The following is a 19,206-nucleotide window of genomic DNA, read 5'->3' as shown; positions in this document are numbered from 1 at the left end:
GCACACACGATCGGTCAGTGCAGCGAGACTTTTGATGAATGGATTGCAAAGAAAGCAATTAAAAATATTGGAAGGCCTCCCAAATGTACACGAGAGGAGGTGGAGGAGGAGGAGGAGGGGGAGGAGGAGGAGGGAAGAAACAGAGTTCGATATCGCAGGCGAGGCCATGCGAGTAGAAGAGAAGAATAGAGCTGGAAGGAGGGAGAGGAGGAGCGAGGGAAGGGGAAGAATTCCAGAGAGCATGAGGCTGGTGGAGCTCACCAGAGCTCAGCGATCGAGAGTACCTAACACCCCAAAAGCTCCTGCCATGGCCGCGTACTGCCTCTCAAGGCAGGGGCAGATTCTTTCCTCCTCACCGGAGACGGCACGGCACCGGAACAGCCGAGGCAGACCGTCTAGCACCTCCCCCTTGCTGAGGATGGGCAAATCCTCTCTGCCAAAGGCAAGGTAGGAGCCGTACCCCACGCCCGGTCGTCCCCGGAGGAGGCTGGAGGAGCGATTCAAGGGTGCCAGCTTCCCTCGGCTCCATAGGAAGGAGGGAGAATAGGCCAAGAGAGCCGCCCAGTCCTTGCACGTGCGGTTCAGCTGCGAACAAGCTGAGCTGCAGCTTTGCCGCTTCGCGGCGAGGGTGACGATGGTGGTAGCAGAAGGGCTGGAAGGGAGATTGACGACGGCCAGGGGATGTGAAGCCTGCCTGTGCCATGCGCACGTGCCATCGAGGAAAGAGGAGAGTTCACGCTCGTTGAGCATCAGCTTCCTCAATCTGGCGGGGGCTTGTCGGAAGAAGGGCGACCTGGAGTTGAGGAGGAGGAGGTTGTGCTGCGCGAAGAAGAAGCGGATGACGCCCTTGTAGTAGCCCCGAGCTCTACCGAAACCCTTGACGAGGCCGAAGATGTGGAAGAGCGTCACGACTGGTGGCGAGTTGAATTTAAGGTCCGTGGCAAGGACGAACGAGGAGGGAGCAGCCTGGGCGAGCAGGGACTTGTAGCAGGGGTAGAGAGACAGGTTGACCCACTGGCCGTTGCTGACTGTGGAGGCGATGAGCTGGTCGTACCGCTTCTCTCGCGTCCAGTCGGAGGTGCAGGAGGCGTTTGAGGAGAGGCGGGTGTGAGCGTTGAGGACCTGCTTCTGGATGAGCGAGTTGACCGACCAGCCCTTCCTCGAGCTCTGATGCCACACCCGGCTAACTGCGGGGAATATGCCGACTCCCGTCTCCTTGAACAGCTTGAGGAAGGGCAGCTCCCACCCTCCGTCAATGGCCGAGCCGACCACCTGCTCTCCATCATGCTCCACAGATACCGAGGGCCACAAGTGAGGGAGGCTGGTAATCCTGTCGAACACCCTCCTAGTTGTTAGCCAACCCAAGCTCATGAAGTATTCTCCCCTCAGCGTCGCACATCGAAGTCCCTCCCGCAAGCTGAACCCGTTGTCGTTCCATGCTGACACTACAAGAACCTCCTCGTCCTCGTCCATGATCTCCTTCCCCATCAGAAAGTACTCAATAGCGTCATGGGTGGGGAGGAGGTCGTCTTCGAGGATCACAGTCGCGTTCGGGCTGCATGCTCCTCCTGCTGGGTCATCGTCAAAGGCGTATGCCAGTGCGTTCCAAGTCGCATGCACAAGTCTGTCGGTAGGCGTCAGGTCGGCCGTGAAGTTCTTGGAGGCGAAGTTGCGCTGGAACCCAAGGCGATGGGTGACGGCAGGAAGGAACTTGCGTCCGTTCCTCCTCCACTTCGTCCCGAACGTGCTTCCCAGCCAATGAGCCACCTTCGTCGTAAGCTTCTGCTGCGGTTCAATCTTGTCCTGCTTTGAATGGTCCAGGTGGATAGTGATACACCTCGGCTCCAGCTGCGTCAGGAGCTGCATGACAGTGCGAAGAAGCTGCTTCGGCCGGTCGTTCGCAAGGATCTGAACACTCAACAGCCTTCTCTTCGACCTCATCTGATGAGACCACCGGGGATGAGCGAGGAAGGAGACGGTCTTGTGAGGATCCTGACAGGGAGCCAGCATGTCTATGTGGCCGACACAGTGCGTCTCCTCCTCATGCGTCTCCTCAGCCTCCGGCTTGTGCAGCTCCTCGTCAGAAAATCGCACAGTCCTCTCGCATCTCTGCCTTCCCTTCTCATCGTCTGCGGAAAACAGCATGTCCTCGAGGGAGCGGAATGAAGGGGCGTCTCCGAAGTGCCTTCGGAACTCTATCTTCTCCTTCCCCACCACCTGCAGGAGCGAGTAGCTCTTGGACGTCCTCTCTCTTGCAGGAGCAGAGACTGCCCTCGACCAGAACTTGAGGTCTCTCCACTCCCCGAGGAAGCAGGACAGCTCCCGCCCGCATGCAATCAGCGTGAAAGAGCGTCTGAGAGAAAGAATGTTCTGCAGGAAATGAGAGAAAACTCTCCCACAGACGAAGAAACTCTGCTCCACAAACATGAAATACTCGTAATTGTGGACATGCCCAATCGACCCCTCCACAGCTTTCAGCGTCCGAATAACCTGGTCGACTTTCCCGGTGCTGGTTTGCGAACTTTCGTCCCCAGCCACCTTGGAGATCCATATGATCGGAACATTGGATGAAACACTTCCCTGTTCGAGACCAGGCGTCGAGCACAAGACTCGCCCGCCTCCAACGTCCTTCCACTTGCGGATTCTCACACAGAGAGCCTTGTGAGCATTGTCATCCCTCCTTCTTAGCAAGCGGCTAACCTGCTTCTCCACCAAGGACGATAGCTCAAAGGGAGCTACGAGGAAGAGGTCGAAGGGAGCGACGAAGAGAGGAAGGCTCAGATGGTCCAACCAAGACACCAACACTGGGATCTCTTCCTCTTCTTTCGTGTGCCGGTTGATGAAACTGAGGAACGCTCCTACTCTCCTCCTCCTTCCCATATTCGAGCACTTCACGTTAACATGGTGGACGCCATGGTGCGAGCTGCTACTCATACTCGTGACATTGCAGGAGTCAGCCTCGTTGAAGGATGGTCTCCTGGTCTGCGCAAAGGGAAGAACCTCGCTCAAGCTCGACCAGAGACCGTGCAGGTGGGCTAGGGAAAGCTCCATCGAAAGTTCGCAGATCTCTTCCGAAACCTTGTCCTCACCCGAGCAGGAGATGCTCAAAGGTTTGATCGAGTCCTGCACGCTGACAACATCGAACTCCTTGCCCAGCTCCTTCTCTGCCTGTAAGACCGCGCTCCTGCTCGCTCGGAAAAGCATCCAGCTCGGGATCGTGGCGAGGCTGACTCTGACGTTGCTCAGGGTAGCAAGCCGTCTTGGGCGGGTAGAAGGCCATAGTCTCTCGTGAAAGAGTGAGAGCATGACAAAGAAGGTCATCGTCGCTCCCATCGCCATCCCTCCAGCCATGCCCACCATCCACCGCCTTCTTTCCCTCACCATGCCCACCTGGTGGGTCGGGGACAAACAGACTGCCACCCCTACCCTCTCATTCCATATCTGAAACTACCCCTGTCCTTCTATCACTACCACCCACCACTTTGTGCATGATTCCGACTCTCCTGATTGTCCTCGTACTGATTTTTAACTTAACTTTGAGTAAAGATTCCGAATACAACTGTACCGCGGCGCACTACTGAGGCTACTAGTGACTGCCTCAGTGAGTAGCCCGGCTACGGCCGGCCGCCGGGCCTGCCGCGGCCCGGCCCTTGCCGGGTTCAGTTGCACTGCCGGGCACACTGCGGCACGGCCCGGCCACTCGGAGCGATCGATGACTGATCATATCATAGTATGTGATCACTCATTGACAACCGACGGTCACTTGGTCGGCCCGTCAAGTTGTCGACAGTGACCGCCGACGGTGACTCGGTCGGACTCGAGGCTCCCACTGAAGGGACTCCCGATCATTGTATCGGAGACTCACTGAAGGGAGATCATTGTATCTGAAGGTAGGAACCCTGCCAGGCTGCTTTTCATCGTCTGTTTGCTTGACTGTTTGTCCTGATCCTTGTCCCCCTGCTTGTCGTGCATACCGCGCGGCCGCCGCTCGCGTGGTTGCAGTGGAGGCCCAAGTTTCGCTGCCTCTTCCTTCTTGTAGTCTTTTCAGTGTTGAGGAGGATTTGTTGGTCTACCCTTTCCTACCTAGCTTGCTCCTGTTTGTCCCTTCCCCTTGGGTTATGAAACAAAAGATGATTGAAGATGGAAAGAACCGGAGCCCACAAGTTCTCTCACAGTTCACAGCGGCTGACTTGCGTCGATGATTGTTTCAATCTGCTCAATCCCCCTTCTGTTTCTTGCGACGAGAGCCATGGCACAAGGCTGATATCCTTCATTCCCATTTGAACATGAGCGCTGTCTGATAGCAGCGACAAAACAGAGGTAGTGGAGAAGCATTATGGACAAGAGTGCGTTCAATTTTGTGATTTTATCCTTGAACATCAATAAGCAACAAGGACTACGTAACATGTTTGTTCAAGCAAAGATGCCTGACTCCTCTCATAACCTGACAGCGTCTCTTTCCTTTACGCTGTGAAGATAAAGTGCATCCTCCCCAAGAAAGCCTCCCTCCAGCCGCCTTCTTCCTCCGGTATCAGCTGAGCGCGTCGGAACATGTTGTGCATAGTGTTGATCGCAAATTTGACACGGGCAGGAGCGTCGTCTGCCTGAAACAGCTCTTCGATGCCTCGAGCAAACTCCTCCGTCATGTCCTCGTTGACCTTGAAGCCCATCCACCCGAAGAACGTGTCTGCGCCGCTGGGCTCCCTGAAGGGGAGGGGCTGCACGACGCCCGTGACAGCGGCGATGTGGAGGTACATGAGGAGAGCCTTCTTCTGGTTCTTGCATCGCTTTTGGATGCATTGGGAGAGCTGGTCGTCCAGTGTGTCGCGCATGTTGTGGGACTCGAGGAGCTGGTCGCGCTGCTGTTGAAGCATCCTGATCTTCATCAACCAGCGCATTTGACCTGCCCTGGCGAGTCGCGGCATGATAGGGCGAGTTTCCACATCAGCAGTCATCGACGCAGTGGTTGGGTGCAATGGGGGAGGAGGAAATCGGTGGGTGCGAGAGGAGGGGCAAGGGAGGGGGATGAGTGCTCTCTAGGTTCGTGGATTTTTTTTTAGTCTCATGGACCCCTTCTCCTGAGTTGCAGATTATGGGTGGTTGGGGGTACTTCTTTGCCACGAACTTCTGTCCACCCCCCTGTTTCCCACTGCTTCCCCTAGTTTGGACGGGGGTGGGGCAGGCAGATTTTCTTTTAGGTTTGTGGCTGTGTACCCTACCCCCAATGCGGGCAAATCATGGGGCCAGGACCCCCGATATTCTACACTACCCCCCCTTGTTCAGCTAGGAAACTACCCCCTGTTTGCTCTGCAAAAAATAGGGTGGAGGGGTGTCCAGTTTGTTGGCCAGGAACTTCAGAGGAGCGGAGTACCCCCTGTTGGTACTAGGAGAGCATGGGTGGTCGATCGATTCATCTCAGTACCCCCTGTTTGCTGGAAGTGAACCCCCTGTTTGTCCATTGTTCTGGTGGGTGGTGAAGAGTTTTAGAGTTTTAAAATGTCGGGGACCCCACCCTGTTCTTCTCAACCCTCCTACCCCCTATATCCAGTCCTCCATCCCTTGTTCCTGCCTCCTGCCTCCTGCCTCCTGTCCCTCCTACCTCCTGCCCCTCCTGCCTCCTGCCTCCTGCCTCCTGCCTCCTGTCTTCACCCCTGACTACCTTTTTGCTTCTCTCCCTGGCCCTCTTCCTATCTTCTTTCGTCTGACTCAAGGAGCTTTACGCGATCTTGTGCTCGAACTTGCGTATATGTCAAGTGTTTCTTGGGACGGGGAACTTGTTCTAGATGGGGAGTGTGGGGCCTATCAGAGCTCAGACATAACTGTGTGTGGAACGTGTGGCGTGACTGAGTCACAGAGCATAGAATTCGAACCAACTCTGGATGGTGCGAGCAGTCCTTCCCTTGTAATCCGGCCTTGGTATAGGATGGGACAAGACTGCGATCTTGAGTTCAATCAGTTCTTTTCGTGCTATGACCAAATTTCCGCGATTGAGTTTTCAGATCAAGATTCAACAATCACCTCCACATCTTGCATCGGAGACTCTCGCCTTCACCTACGAGCTTGCTCCCCCGAGAACACCAGCTCTGATACAACCACCATGACCAGCCATACTTTGAGCGATGTGGAGGCAGGTCAAGACTCAGACCAAGTCCTTGCAAGCATCCATTTTGACTCCCCCACACCCGAGGCTACAGCTGGTTCAAGACCAGCAACTGCTAGACAAGGCCAGCAAAGGTGGATGAAGAAAACTAAGATACTTCAAGAGCAGCGCGACCAGCTCCTCGAGTCCCACAACATGCGCGACACACTGGACGACCAGCTCTCCCAATGCATCCAAAAGCGATGCAAGAACCAGAAGAAGGCTCTCCTCATGTACCTCCACATCGCCGCTGTCACGGGCGTCGTGCAGCCCCTCCCCTTCAGGGAGCCCAGCAGCGCAGACACGTTCTTCGGGTGGATGGGCTTCAAGGTCAACGAGGACATGACGGAGGAGTTTGCTCGAGGCATCGAAGAGCTGTTTCAGGCAGACGACGCTCCTGCCCGTGTCAAATTTGCGATCAACACTATGCACAACATGTTCCGACGCGCTCAGCTGATACCGGAGGAAGAAGGCGGCTGGAGGGAGGCTTTCTTGGGGAGGATGCACTTTATCTTCGATGTGTGAATGGAGAAACTGGTGCCGTCATCAGAACCAACGAGAAGACATGGTTGCTGAGGATATGCGGCCAACATCACAGATGCCACACTCTATGGCGCGATACTACACATTTTCAACTAATTGAAGTTTGCCATTTGTTTTTCTTCTTTCTAGTAGGGATTACAGATTCACAATAAAGTATCCCTGAATGATGATTTCCACGACTGATCGATCAATTATCTTTTCCGCAAACACTCTCGGGGAGCGCGATCCGATCAGTTCCAATCTTGAACTCTGGCAACAGTGACCGATTCGCCTTGCCACACTTGGAGCCAGCCAATAGTCCAGCCTGCGGCCGCCACTTGCCGCGGCCGCTGTACCTGACTAGAGCTCGAACAGCTGGCAGCTGGGCCCCGCAGCACTTGGCCCAGGTTGATGAGCCTCCCTCGGGGTCCCGGAAGCGTACTGGAAGGGATGGCGAATGGGGCCTCCTTACTTTTTAATGTCGAGCCCTGACTCTAACATTGAACATGAGGCTGAATCGGGAGCGGCCAGTGACCGTCACTTACTGGGACTCACTGTCCGACCCGGGCCCGTGCGGCATGAGGGTGTAGAAGAAAGGATACACGACCCATACATTGTACAATGACTCGATAAAAACTAGAAAGGAACGCAAAACTCTAACGAGAATCCATGAGTGAATAGTGCCATGGCTTGGGCCATTGCGCAAGGACACCCATGCATGCACTCACCAGGGATCGAATCTTTCGACTAAGTATTGTTTCAAAGTCAATTTCATGCCATCTGAGTACTTGGAACGTTTGCCATTCAAATCCAAGTGATCCTTGCCTTGCAGTATAGTCCAACAGTTGTGTAGCAAAATGGCAACCCTGAACACGTCTGCTCGCTCAGTGCAAGCTTGAACACCAGGCCATTTGTCTTGAAAGTCAGTGTATATTTTGTCAAACGGCTTCCTAAGCTTTGACATCGTGAAATTCAGGGTAAATTCCTTGTCATTCACGGGTGGAACAATGGCCCTTTGAAGGTGCAACTGCATTGTGAACCGGTTAGTTCCATAGAAAAGGTAGTGAATCTTCTGTCCTTCTTCAACTAAATTCAGATCGTCTGCAACACCGCTTGTTTGAAACATCAAGTCCTCTGATCGATTGCTTGTGCAAGGTTTGCTGAGTACTAAGAGACCGTTGCCCAGCGTAAAAACCAGACAATTGAACCCAGCAAGGGGCTTGTTGCCATTCAACTCCGAAACTCCTTGGGAACCAGGTTTCGGAGTGTAGCAATTCGTGTACGCGGTGTCGACGAAGCCCAGGAGGTTATCGTAAGGGGAGCCGAGTTCGACCATGTAATCGGCAATGCTCTGAAAGCGACGAGCCATGCAGTATACCTCTTGCACAGGTTCCTCGTGGTATGTCATGAGATACCTCACCAAGGCATCGAAGGCAGCAGAGCACTTTGACACAGTCAAGTTGAAGTACCAGGCTATCTCTTCCATTGAAGCATTTCTTGTTAGACGATAGAGCACGATCATCAGAGCCACGTCAGCTCTTACTTCCCATTGCCCTTCGTCTGGTGCCAATAGAGTCCCCAGTATGAACTTTCGTGGCAAACCATCCCTGCCCAATAAGCGCAGGGGATGCAATAGCTGGCGCAGTTCGCTCGCTGTGAATCGAAACAGCGAGCTGAATTGCACGGGAGGTAACAAATCGATGTTGAAACCAGACAAGCACGTGCTCATGCTGCCTGCTTCGCTGAATTCTCCCCAGATTTTCTTTACATGATTCACTAACTTTGCCACGATTCTCCTATCTCTTTCAGCCTTCAAGAAAGCTGTCGCGTCCAAGGTGTTGCAGAGTCGACTTATAACGTTCTGCTTCACGACCGTCTCCACTACGTGTTCCACCTTGGTGGTCAAAAGTCGGACAAGTTCGCGTCTAAGTATGTCTGAGCTTCGCAAACGATGTTGTTGTACTGACGGAGGAGAAGGCATCCTTGTTCGCTACTTGCAAGGTCGGAGAGTAGAGCGGAGGGCTCTGGGCACGGGGCAAGGGGCAGGGACTGATGGGTTGAAATGGCGGGTGATTTGAATTTGAAGGCAAATGTGAATTTCATTGAGGCCGGCCCGTTCGGGAATTGCAAAGGGCAGAAGTTTGTCTTTAGAGAACCCTATAGTGATGTCGAGTTGGGACAGCTGAGAGCTCCTTTATAACATGGCGGGGGTGCGAGCTACAGCAGTGATGGTATGCCTCGTGGCAACGTGTACACCGTCCGAGTCGTTCATGGCGATCGCAAGTGTGAAGGAAGTTCGTCTCTCCGCACGAAGATGCTCATCCAGAGCCCAACCAGCTCTTAGAAGCCTCAGGTTGTCCGCAGAGGGGAACGAGGGGGAAGGGGAGAGCTCGAACAAAAGGTGGTCAGTGAGTGTCGTTGACGAGGCAGCTGAAAGAATCGAATCGGTCAAGGTTGCACTCCTCTCAAGCTTGTCTGGGTCGTTGGCCATGGCACCGCTTGCTGTGATCGAGAAATCCAGTTTCTACCCGTCAGACGCCTTCTCAGCGCAGTGGGAACTGGCGCACGACGGTCTGGCCTTCATGTTGGCGCTCTTTGGACTAGTTTACAGTGAGTGCTGCCTGAGTAGAGGTGCTCGGCTAGGTTAAATTCATGGGTCACAGGATACGCCATCCGCGGTGACGGGAACCCTCAACTAAAGCAGGTGAGCCTTCACAGTCGTCCCTGCGAACCTTGACGAGCTGAAATAGGGTGTTCTTGGCGCGTTTGTCATCACCCGAGCATGGTCAATGCTGCAAGCAAGTGACAGTTGCAGTGCACTTCCCCTTTCTTGCGGAGCGCCCTTGAGGTCACCAAACAGGAATCAAGTTCGTTCTGTCTGACCCGCTAGTTTGCAGCTACTTTAACTGGGAAATGATTCTACAAGGCTCTGGCGCTGCTGTTGAGAGTGTGCTGGCATTTGGAGCAGCAGCTGTAAGAGATGATTGCTGGTGGTCAGTCAGTCAATGACATCGAACAGGTTGCGATGGAGTTCGGGTTCTCAAAAGGCTGGGTGAAGAAGTTTCCCTCGAACTAAAATATGAGAGCACACCATGAATTCATTGAGATTGAATCTGATCTAATTTATGTACACAAAGTGAATCATTCCTCATGCAATGCAATGATAAGTTAGCGGCGGCAATTGCTGCTAACGATTAACACGATTCAACACGTTAGCCTTTCTCATCGGACTTCTTGGAGTGAGTCTGGGTGACCCACCATTGTTTGCATCATAAGCATCACCAGGGGAAACCTGAGAATGACAGTGAGGAAATATTCCAGAGCACAGAAGGTAGAAGTACTTCTACAAGACCAAGCTGCTGCCGGGCCCACTGTGCCTGCGATGGTGAATATACATTCTTGTCGAATCGCTTGGTGCCGTTTTCTGCCTCTGCTTCTTTGGAACCGTCCGCTGAATCCTGCTATTCTATGAGAAAATGTCTCAGAACAGCATTAGAAAACGCTACCTGCAAGCTTGGGGAAATTTCGATTGGCGTTCCCCGCGTAGCTGGCGGTCTTTCCCACTGCGTTACTTTCAAGATTTCATTGTAGTAGTAGGGCATTTGGTTGACTTCGTCGTAGTATTTCTTCCACCCTCTCGGCAACTGATTTTGAAAAGAGATTTGCGCTATCAGCTCCTTCATGCACGATCATAATGAATTAAGTTGGATTGCAACCAACAAACCGGTTGTAACTTCAATCTCTCCAGGTCATGGGCGGACTTCACGTAAGCGCTCTGCACTTGGGGTTCACCACGGGGTGTCAACTTGCTTTCTGGGTAGCTGCGCCTTGCTGTGAAAGTTCGTTTTTCCCAATCAGCGGAGAGCTCATGCACCTGTCCTGTCGTCAGCACTGCAAACCTGTGAGGTTCCGAGAGACCGTCAAGTGTTGGCTCTGATTTGCTGCTGCAGTGCCTTGTGTACTTGACAGGCTCAGATGGTTCTTGCGGGGACTTTCTCTGCATCAAGAGTTAGCTGTCATGAAGAATGAAAAATAAAAGCTTTCAAGAATCGATCATCACCTTGCACCCACTAGATTATGAACATGCAATCCAAGCTCTGCTTCAATGAACACGTTGTGATCTGGAATAATCATCGCCTGAATGTTTTTCAGGTTGCATCATGTATGTCGGAATGATTGCAAGCAGACCTTTGCAGGCGTCTCCAAGGAATTGATCTTCTTAAATCGTGAAGAACTCTGACTGCCTTTCCCACTTGTGCCATTGGAAGGTCCAGGAAGGCTGTTGACAGTATTGTTGTTTGACTCTTGCTCTCCAAGGTACTTGAAAATCCAATCCAACGGTCCCTCGTCAGTGTTTCCAGGGGAAGTGTCTCCTTTTGAATGAATCGATCGATCATTCGAAGTCATCGACTTGTCCTGGACTATCAGTTCATTGCTTGAAAGCACTCATTAGACTCGGCTCGAGACTGAAGGAAAGAAACCTGTTGTCCTGCCCTCCCGGTCCTCTCGGAGTTGTCAAGGTAAGCCTATTCGTATGATATGCCCCTTTGAGCAATTCTAGGGTGTTGACCGTGCTGGCTGAATTCTCGATTCTTAGTTTCCTGCCGCTTGTATCTGAACCCTTATGCGACAGCGAGGGCGAGTTCTGCTCGTCATAATTCTCATTCGAGATCTGCTCAACACCAAGATTGAATTTGTGTCAAAATCTTGTGAAAAAAGGGCAAAAGACTCACCGATAAAATCAAACTCTTTGATGGGCTGGATGCTGTGTCGTTTTCCTGTTCGCTGTCATCGTTGGCAGACAATAATCAAGCAATGAACTTTACAGTCTCAAAAGTGCTTGACAACTTCTGTACATTGGTAAATCGCAACCATTCCTGAAAGACTAGACTGATAATCAGGTATGTAGGAGATAGGGACTGGAATTCGTACCATAGAAGTACACTTTGAACTTGAACCGATTGAGAATCCTGAACTTGCCAAATTTGACTTTATTTCGAACTTTCATGTGCTGGGCCCAGACATCAAAAATAGTCGATAAGCCTGTTATTCAATCGTCAATGAGACATAATTGAGAATTGTCAAACTTCTGTACTGAAATCGTATGAAAACGCTGAGGTCCTGTAGTTGAATTCGTGAGTATGTCATCAAACACATTATGGTGAAACACTTGTGTAAGATGTCTTTGCAGCGCCTTGCCAGCCTCCAAATTATACGAGCATCTTTTTCTTGTTTTGCAGCAGAACCTTCTACTTCCTAAAATAAATACTTACACCTTCCCTTACATCAACTTCGGAAAATATACATCAATGAGGGCGTTCACTTTTGCCTCGGCCTCCATGCATCTTTCGGAGAGATTTGAGTCCTTCTCCGGACTTTGTTTGGTCTGTCAACCCATGAGATCGTGGGATGTTATCCGAATCAATTTGGAATTACCTTCTTCAACGCCTCTAGTTGATGCGACAAGATTCGAATCTTACAGATTACTTTCAGCTCACTGAGTAGCGAACGAAGTGAGAAAACCTTTGAATTCGCCGTCGATACTTCCTCTTCGGCATTCTTTAAGCTTTTCTTGAGTTTGTTGATCTCATCTTGTGATTCCGATAATTGTTTCTCTTTCGCCTCGCATTGCTCTGATTTGATGGCAACTTGGGCACTCTCCGCCTAGGGTCGAGAGTACGTCATTTCAAACTCATATGAAGAAACTGTCAACCTCTTGTCGAGCTTCCTGCTGTCTGAGAATATTCTTCAGACTGAAGATCTCTGCCTGTAGATCAGCGATGGTCTGCTTGCTCCTCTCTAACGCTTCCCTCTGATGAAACCATCAACCATGTTGTACAGAGCATCCAAACAGTCACAACCTCTTTGTGGTCGAAAGATTCATGATGCAACATGTTTCGACTTTGGCTGCGAGCATACTGTCGAAGACATCAGAGACAGTGCGGCAGCGAGCCCAAGGGGATCATGGGTTAAGACTAAGTGAACACCTTACCTCGCTTCCTTGTCGATTCCTTGGGATCGAAGAGATCAGACTGAGAAGCTCCTGGTTGCTCTTTTGGACTCTCTCTACAATCTCCATGCTCATATATGAACCTCTCCCTCTCTCTCCCTCTAGACCCTCTACCAGCCTCTACTAGCTCTTATCCGCTCCATGGCGTCCTCCCGCCAGCTTCTACCGCTTGTTTGAAGAGGCCCAGGAGCCCGCGGGGATGAGGGCCCCCGGCCGGGCTCCCGGCTCCGAGTGGCCAACACAGGCGCGGGGGCCGGGCCCCCCCCGGGGCATCTAAAACGGAAGCAACCAGGTCGGCGGGGCCTCTAGGAAACAAGGGCCGGCCTCCCAAGGTTGGGAACCCCTTTAGAGGGGTCAGTAGGCGAGAAACGAGCAGAGGGCAACAGTAGTATGAAATTCTTGACTCAGAGTCTACAGTAAACTCCCGTCACAGTAAGTTATGGAAGATCTGCTCGGCGTTGTGGACTCTCATTGGTCTGAGTGGCAGTAGTGACTCTATGGTCCGAGTTGGACTTGAATCAGTTTGAAGGGCCGCTACGAGATCAATCCGATCGCCGCCCGGATCGGATGTGTCACCCGGGCGGGCAAGCTGCCAGGCTTAGAGCGCTGGTCATAGCGGGGACGAGGGAAGGCCAGTGGTCTTGGTAGTGTGTCTGGCGGCCGCCAATGCGGGGGTTAGGAGCGCTTCCTTGCGTCATGTCGGCGGTGGGGCTGAGCTTTGCCAGCTGCTTCAAGATGCCCTCCCCTTCCATGCAGGACCATCTCATGCACAGTCTGTCTGCGCTGCACCCGAGGAAGCTGCCTGGTTTTGTGTCGCAATTGCACACTGGAAATAGTGTAAGAACTGGGAGAGCGTCGTGGACATGCAAGGGAACGATGAGGACGGCCTTGCCCCTCAGGAGGAGCCCGATCTATCAGCGTCATGCTGTCATGATGAGTGGTGGATCCGTGGAGATGGCGGAGAAGGAAAGTTCCACGAGCTCCGCTTACCCCTTCCAAGAGATCGAGCGCAAGTGGCAGGGGTTCTGGAAGGAGCAAGACACCTTCAGGACGCCAGAGAAGGTCGACATGTCGAAGCCCAAGTACTACGTTCTCGACATGTTCCCCTACCCTTCTGGCGCGGGTCTCCACGTTGGGCATCCGGAGGGGTACACGGCGACCGACATCCTCTCTCGCTACAAGAAGATGAACGATTACAACGTCATGCACCCTATGGGATGGGATGCGTTTGGGTTGCCTGCGGAGCAGTACGCCATTCAGACAGGGACACATCCCAGCGTCACTACCAAGAAGAACATCGACAGGTTCAGGGAGCAGCTGCAGAGCCTTGGGTTCAGCTACGACTGGAAGCGAGAGGTCTCTACCACGGACGAGCAGTACTACAAGTGGACCCAGTGGATCTTCCTCAAGCTGTATGAGAAGGGACTTGCGTATCAGGCAGAAGTCCCCGTGAACTGGTGCCCTGCTCTCGGGACCGTGCTGGCGAACGAGGAAGTGATCGATGGAAAGAGCGAGAGAGGGGGACACCCTGTGTTCAAGAAGAACCTCAAGCAGTGGATGTTGAAGATCACTGCCTATGCCGACAGGCTCCTCGAAGACCTCGAAGAGCTTGATTGGCCAGAGTCAGTCAAGGAGATGCAGAGGAACTGGATCGGGAAGAGCCAAGGAGCCGAGGTCTCCTTCAAGGTCAAGTCGTCCGGGGCTGCTACAGGAGGGACTGAGGAGGTGGAGCATCAGAAAGTCTTCGTCGGTGGCATCCCTTGGGCTTACTCTGAGGAGGATCTTGAGAGGGAGCTGGGCAAGGTTGGTCCCATCAAGTCGGCGAGAGTCTTGCGCGACAGGGACACCCAGAGGTCCAAGGGGTACGGGTTCGTCGAGTTCATGAACGAGGAAGATGCGCAGAAGGCTTGCGGGGAGTATGAGATGGGAGGGAGGAAAGTTCTGGTGAAGCCAGCGAAGAAGTCCCCGCGCTACAGCTCTGATCCAAGGGCTCAGAAGAGCAACGGGGCAGAGGAGGTTGTCGTCTTCACGACTAGGCCGGACACTCTGTTCGGAGCAACGTACCTCGTGCTGGCTCCGGAGCACCCGCTCCTGGACAAGGTCACTTCCCCAGAGCAACGAGACGCCGTAAAGGAGTACGTGCTGAAGGCCTCGCAGAAGAGCGACCTGGAGAGGACAGAGCTGCAGAAAGACAAGACTGGACTTTTCACCGGGGGGTACGCAATCAACCCGCTGACCAAGGAGGAGGTCCCGATCTGGGTCGCAGACTACGTCCTGGGCTCTTACGGAACAGGAGCGATCATGGCGGTTCCAGCGCACGATGAACGCGATCACGAGTTCGCTACCAAGTTCGGCCTTCCCATCAAGGAGGTGGTCCAGGGTGGTGAGGACGTGCAGGCCAAAGCGTACACGGATGACGGCGTGCTGATCAACTCAGCTAGCGCTGAGCTGGACATCAACGGCCTCAAGGTGGATGAGGCAAAGGCGAAGACGATCGCCTACCTGGAGCAGAAGTCTCTAGGCCAGGGGAAGGTGAACTACAAGCTGCGAGACTGGCTCTTCTCTCGTCAGAGGTACTGGGGGGAGCCCTTTCCCATCGTCTTTACCGAGGACGGCGCCCCCCATCCCCTCCCCGAGTCGGAGCTCCCGGTCACTCTCCCTGACGTCGAGTCCTACCAACCCAGCGGTACCACGGAGGGACCTCTGTCCACCATCGACAGCTGGGTGAACTACCAGTTGCCGGACGGGAGGAAGGTGCGGAGGGAGACCAATACGATGCCGCAGTGGGCCGGCTCCTGCTGGTACTACCTCCGCTTCCTCGATCCTGAGAACCCTGGTGCTCCCATCGACCCGGCCTTGGAGAAGTACTGGATGCCTGTTGACCTGTACCTCGGAGGGGCCGAGCATGCCGTGCTTCATCTGCTGTACGCCAGGTTCTGGCACAAGGTCCTCTACGACTGCGGGGTCGTACACACTAAGGAGCCCTTCCAGCGACTGGTGAACCAGGGGCTGATCCTCGGCCCCATCGAGCACACGGTGTTCTACGAGGCAGGGACGGACAAGGCTGTCTCTGCTAAGGAAGTGAACGAGGATGGGGAGCAGGGGCCTGAGCACAAGAAGACACGAGCGAAGATGGAGGCTCGCAGTGTCGACGAGAGCCAGCTGATCAAGAAGGGAGAATCTTTTGTCCTCAAGGACCAGCCCGAGATCCGCGTCCTCAGCCGGGCTGTCAAGATGTCCAAGAGCAGGGGCAACGTGGTCAACCCTGATGACGTCATCTCCAACGTCGGAGCAGACTCCCTCCGTCTCTACCTCATGTTCATGGGCCCGCTGGAGCAGGTGAAGCCCTGGAACACCAACGGGGTGGAGGGCGTGTACCGCTTCCTCAACCGTGCCTGGAGGCTCATCACGGAGGACAACATTCCGCTGACTGACGAGGAGCCTGGGAAGGAGCATCTCAAGGTGACTCCTTGAGCAAGCGGGGAGGCAGACTCACCCTCGTCCTCCCAGGTGCTCCACACCACCATCAAGCGCGTCACTCAGGACACAGAGAAGCTTAGCTTCAACACGGCGATCGCTGCCATGATGGAGTTTGTCAACGCGGCTTACAAGTGGTGCGAGGAGGGAGGAGGAGGAGGAGGAGGGAGGAGGGAGGAGGGAGTTGATGAGATGATGGCAGGAAGTCGATCCCCAGGAGCATCGCGATCCCCTTCGTCCAACTGCTCAATCCCTACGCTCCTCACATCGCTGAAGAGCTTTGGGAGAGGTTGGGCCAGAAACCCTCAGTGTCTAACAGGTATGACAAGGCCTCCTTCTGCTACTGCTGCAGCTGCAGCTCGTCTTACTGCAAACCTCATCGCTCTACTCTTCCTGCCAACTCACTGCTACTTTTTAGCCCTTGGCCTGAGTTCAATGAGAAGTATTTGGTCGAGGATGCTTTAAATATCGCCGTGCAGGTGGGCCCCTCCCCTCCCTCCTTCTCCTTCCCTCTCCTGCTCCTCTCGTCCCTCCTCCCCTCCCCTGCCCCTCTTGTCCCTCCTTGCTTGCCTTCCTGCTTCCCTCCTCATGAAATCTACAGATCAACGGGAAGCTGAAGGGAACCGTCGAGGTCAGTCACTTGCTAGCTAGCCGCCTGACCATCCTCAGCTGACAAGACCTTGCCGTCCAGGTCCCAGCTGATGCCGACCAAGCTGCTGCCATCGCCCTTATTGAGCAGAACGAGAATGTCCAGAAGTGGATTGAGGTGAGAATTCCCTGCTCGTTCATTGGGTTTGAAATTTCTTCACTAGGGTAAGGAAATCAAGAAGAAGATTTTCGTCCCTGGCAAGATTTGCAACTTTGTGATTCCAAACTGAAAGAAGAGAATTCTAAATCGTGGTTAGTGCCACACTGATACGTCCTGCATCACAAAACCTTGGCCAGTCTGACAAGTTTGTCCCCTACCTCAACCACAACCCCCCGCTCGACTCTTCTACGTGACTTCCAGCTGCTCTCTAAGTCTCAATCGTTTAATGTCGTTTTTCTCAGCTGTTCCCTGATGGGACTGTGCAAACTTTGTTCAACACTTCAAATGTTACAACTGACGCCCACCTGATTATGCTGTTGACATCCTCGTGACTCTCCTGCTCATAGAAAGGCCCCAGCTGCTTCTCCAGCTGCGCCTTCCACCATCTCCTGTCCTGCAGCCATCGAGTCAACACTCTTGGGTGAGCGGGGGAGGGGCCGCACGTCCAGCGACAGGTCGGCTATGCATGTCGGTTTGCGACTTTGCGCTCTTGTCAGCAACATCACAGACAGCGGTAGAGAACTCGGACCTGCTGGAGGGCTGCAGGCATTTCCCGATGCAGATGATAGCTGATGGCACGAAGTTACAAGGCGATCGGAGCGGAAGCAAGGAACCTTCGAACGTCTCCGCGGAGATGTTGGCAGTGCTCTCGAACGCGATCAGGTACTCCTGGCCGAGCTTGTAGACCTGCAAAGGGTCAGCAAGGGCCGGCGGCAGCAGCTACGTCCTCACCAGGCGATTCTTGTCGCTCTCGTCGACCTCGAGCTCAGGGATCTTCAAGTCGGTCCCATCAGTCCATGAGCTCAACGCACTCACCACAACCTCATCCATCCACTTGCGCGCGAAGGAAAGGTCCTCGCTCAAAGAGAGATCCCTGCCATCATCGTTCAGCTCCTCGAAACTGGACCTTCCACATCCAAGTTGCACCCGTGCGCCGTGGGTTCCCCTTCGCTCACTCCGCTATCGTCCAGTTTGCTCGAGTCGAGATCGCTCGCGAATTTCATTTGCTGAAATTTCAGGTAGTACCTGCGGAGTTCTTATTGCTGGAAAGGACTCAAGGTAACGGACCCGCTAGCGTTTGTTTTCTCATTCTCTCTTCTATGCAGATTGACCGCGTGTGTTCCGAGAAGGCACCAGAGTCTTGCTGCTGATTTCGAGCCTGTCCCTAATCTCACCAGTGAAGTTTCAATTCAAAAGGGTGAACCTCTGGCAGCGGCTGGTGTTTGTGTTGACTTGTAGATCTCCCCCATTGCGATCATGATGTGGCTTTCAACCTGACCACCAGTAGAGTCAATGTCATTTATACCCTGATCTCAATCCCCTTACCCTGCCGAATTCAAAGTCATGGTAAACCTCCACAGCTACATCGGTTGCATGAGGAATGAACGAGAAGGGGGAGCTGAAAGCTTGTCACACTCGTGTGAGCTGTTTTGCGATTTCCCATCACCGGATCTTCAAAGTATCGCTATCATGCTGAAGATACGAAACAGTCAGTGGACAGCAGTCACTTACAAGGCCTGCAAACAACCTTGATTCTTATCGAAGTGAGCGCCAGGGTCAGAGCCTGGTGAGTCATCTGCAGTTTTGGTAGCAGCTCACGCATGATCTGCAGTCTGAACCCACACGTTTATGATACATCACTGCACAGAGACGAAACCTCGAGACTCCATCCTTCTTGCCGTTGAGCCATTCTTTCCATGCCCCCGACGAATCGTCGTCGGGAAGACCCTGACCAGCCCCGTTCAACGTCTTCATCGAGTTTGATTGAGCTCCCTACCTCTCCGTCGCGGTCCACCAACAGTTCACACCTTGCGATGGTGTACCTTGCTAATTCTACAACAGCATCCACGTCATGCAGCGTTGAATGGCGTCTGCACAGAAATATCGTCAGGTGTTTGGGGAACCTTTCTTTCCCCTCCAACCTTATATCCCTCCATCCTCCTCGTGGTGACGTTTGGAGGACTAGGACGAGCATATCGGGTGGATGTTCAGAGATCCTTCCGATCCTCCAGTCTCGAACTTGAACGGTCACGGATCTTTTCCGTGCACGTACTGCATCCCGGACACTGTCAACAACGCGAAGAGCATTCGTGAGCTGTACGAGATCGCCGGAGACAAAGAAGGGAAGTACACGGTCCCAGTGCTCTGGGATAAGAAGAAAGAAAACGATAGTCAGCAACGAATCATCAGACATTATCCTGATGTTCAACTCAGCTTTCAACAGTATCGCCAAAAATCCTGATCTCGACT

The 19,206-nt window shown here is 53.4% G+C and overlaps 8 protein-coding genes across 8 annotated transcripts in view; 3 read left to right on the top strand and 5 right to left on the bottom strand.

Annotated features, from left to right (window-relative positions):
• Positions 1 to 267: 267 nt before the first annotated feature.
• Positions 268 to 3,384, bottom strand: GUITHDRAFT_99024 (hypothetical protein; the record flags this gene model as incomplete). The annotated part of the gene is made up of 1 exon (XM_005842165.1): positions 268 to 3,384. The coding sequence occupies one exon, from the start codon at positions 3,382 to 3,384 to the stop codon at positions 268 to 270; it is 3,117 nt and encodes a 1,038-aa protein (XP_005842222.1).
• Positions 3,385 to 4,463: 1,079 nt separating this feature from the next.
• GUITHDRAFT_99023 (hypothetical protein) lies at positions 4,464 to 4,955 on the bottom strand (the record flags this gene model as incomplete). Its single annotated transcript, XM_005842164.1, has 1 exon — positions 4,464 to 4,955. The coding sequence occupies one exon, from the start codon at positions 4,953 to 4,955 to the stop codon at positions 4,464 to 4,466; it is 492 nt and encodes a 163-aa protein (XP_005842221.1).
• A 791-nt stretch (positions 4,956 to 5,746) lies between these two features.
• On the top strand, positions 5,747 to 6,664 carry GUITHDRAFT_99022 (hypothetical protein; the record flags this gene model as incomplete). Its single annotated transcript, XM_005842163.1, has 1 exon — positions 5,747 to 6,664. The coding sequence occupies one exon, from the start codon at positions 5,747 to 5,749 to the stop codon at positions 6,662 to 6,664; it is 918 nt and encodes a 305-aa protein (XP_005842220.1).
• Positions 6,665 to 7,385: 721 nt separating this feature from the next.
• On the bottom strand, positions 7,386 to 8,642 carry GUITHDRAFT_131488 (hypothetical protein; the record flags this gene model as incomplete). Its single annotated transcript, XM_005842162.1, has 1 exon — positions 7,386 to 8,642. One exon carries the CDS (start codon positions 8,640 to 8,642, stop codon positions 7,386 to 7,388), a length of 1,257 nt encoding a protein of 418 aa, XP_005842219.1.
• A 508-nt stretch (positions 8,643 to 9,150) lies between these two features.
• On the top strand, positions 9,151 to 9,737 carry GUITHDRAFT_131487 (hypothetical protein; the record flags this gene model as incomplete). Its single annotated transcript, XM_005842161.1, has 5 exons — positions 9,151 to 9,271; positions 9,325 to 9,365; positions 9,412 to 9,509; positions 9,559 to 9,634; positions 9,681 to 9,737. 5 exons carry the CDS (start codon positions 9,151 to 9,153, stop codon positions 9,735 to 9,737), a joined length of 393 nt encoding a protein of 130 aa, XP_005842218.1.
• Positions 9,738 to 9,848: 111 nt separating this feature from the next.
• GUITHDRAFT_99019 (hypothetical protein) lies at positions 9,849 to 12,555 on the bottom strand (the record flags this gene model as incomplete). The annotated part of the gene is made up of 16 exons (XM_005842160.1): positions 9,849 to 9,953; positions 10,057 to 10,119; positions 10,168 to 10,338; positions 10,386 to 10,535; positions 10,580 to 10,658; positions 10,722 to 10,798; positions 10,850 to 11,096; positions 11,143 to 11,239; positions 11,395 to 11,439; positions 11,594 to 11,704; positions 11,757 to 11,782; positions 11,947 to 12,047; positions 12,098 to 12,136; positions 12,185 to 12,325; positions 12,375 to 12,473; positions 12,523 to 12,555. 16 exons carry the CDS (start codon positions 12,553 to 12,555, stop codon positions 9,849 to 9,851), a joined length of 1,584 nt encoding a protein of 527 aa, XP_005842217.1.
• A 1,070-nt stretch (positions 12,556 to 13,625) lies between these two features.
• On the top strand, positions 13,626 to 17,026 carry GUITHDRAFT_62722 (leucyl-tRNA synthetase; the record flags this gene model as incomplete). The annotated part of the gene is made up of 8 exons (XM_005842159.1): positions 13,626 to 14,365; positions 14,660 to 16,133; positions 16,182 to 16,285; positions 16,351 to 16,467; positions 16,567 to 16,627; positions 16,750 to 16,779; positions 16,840 to 16,914; positions 16,961 to 17,026. The coding sequence occupies 8 exons, from the start codon at positions 13,626 to 13,628 to the stop codon at positions 17,024 to 17,026; spliced, it is 2,667 nt and encodes an 888-aa protein (XP_005842216.1).
• Positions 17,027 to 17,194: 168 nt separating this feature from the next.
• GUITHDRAFT_131484 (hypothetical protein) overlaps positions 17,195 to 19,206 on the bottom strand; it is a gene marked incomplete at both ends in the record, with an annotated part of 3,155 nt that continues 1,143 nt past the window's right edge. The window contains 15 exon segments of the mRNA XM_005842158.1: positions 17,195 to 17,350; positions 17,400 to 17,445; positions 17,486 to 17,525; positions 17,571 to 17,643; positions 17,689 to 17,730; positions 17,773 to 17,830; positions 17,884 to 17,963; positions 17,983 to 17,999; positions 18,161 to 18,230; positions 18,283 to 18,355; positions 18,404 to 18,429; positions 18,485 to 18,569; positions 18,614 to 18,684; positions 18,734 to 18,827; positions 19,010 to 19,101. Coding sequence (XP_005842215.1) covers positions 17,195 to 17,350; positions 17,400 to 17,445; positions 17,486 to 17,525; positions 17,571 to 17,643; positions 17,689 to 17,730; positions 17,773 to 17,830; positions 17,884 to 17,963; positions 17,983 to 17,999; positions 18,161 to 18,230; positions 18,283 to 18,355; positions 18,404 to 18,429; positions 18,485 to 18,569; positions 18,614 to 18,684; positions 18,734 to 18,827; positions 19,010 to 19,101 — 1,023 coding nt within the window.

Source organism: Guillardia theta (genome assembly GCF_000315625.1).
Source record: "Guillardia theta CCMP2712 unplaced genomic scaffold GUITHscaffold_1, whole genome shotgun sequence".
NCBI lineage: Eukaryota > Cryptophyceae > Pyrenomonadales > Geminigeraceae > Guillardia > Guillardia theta.
The sequence above is the reverse complement of the archived record's forward strand: the minus strand, read 5'-3'. Positions and strand labels throughout refer to the sequence as shown.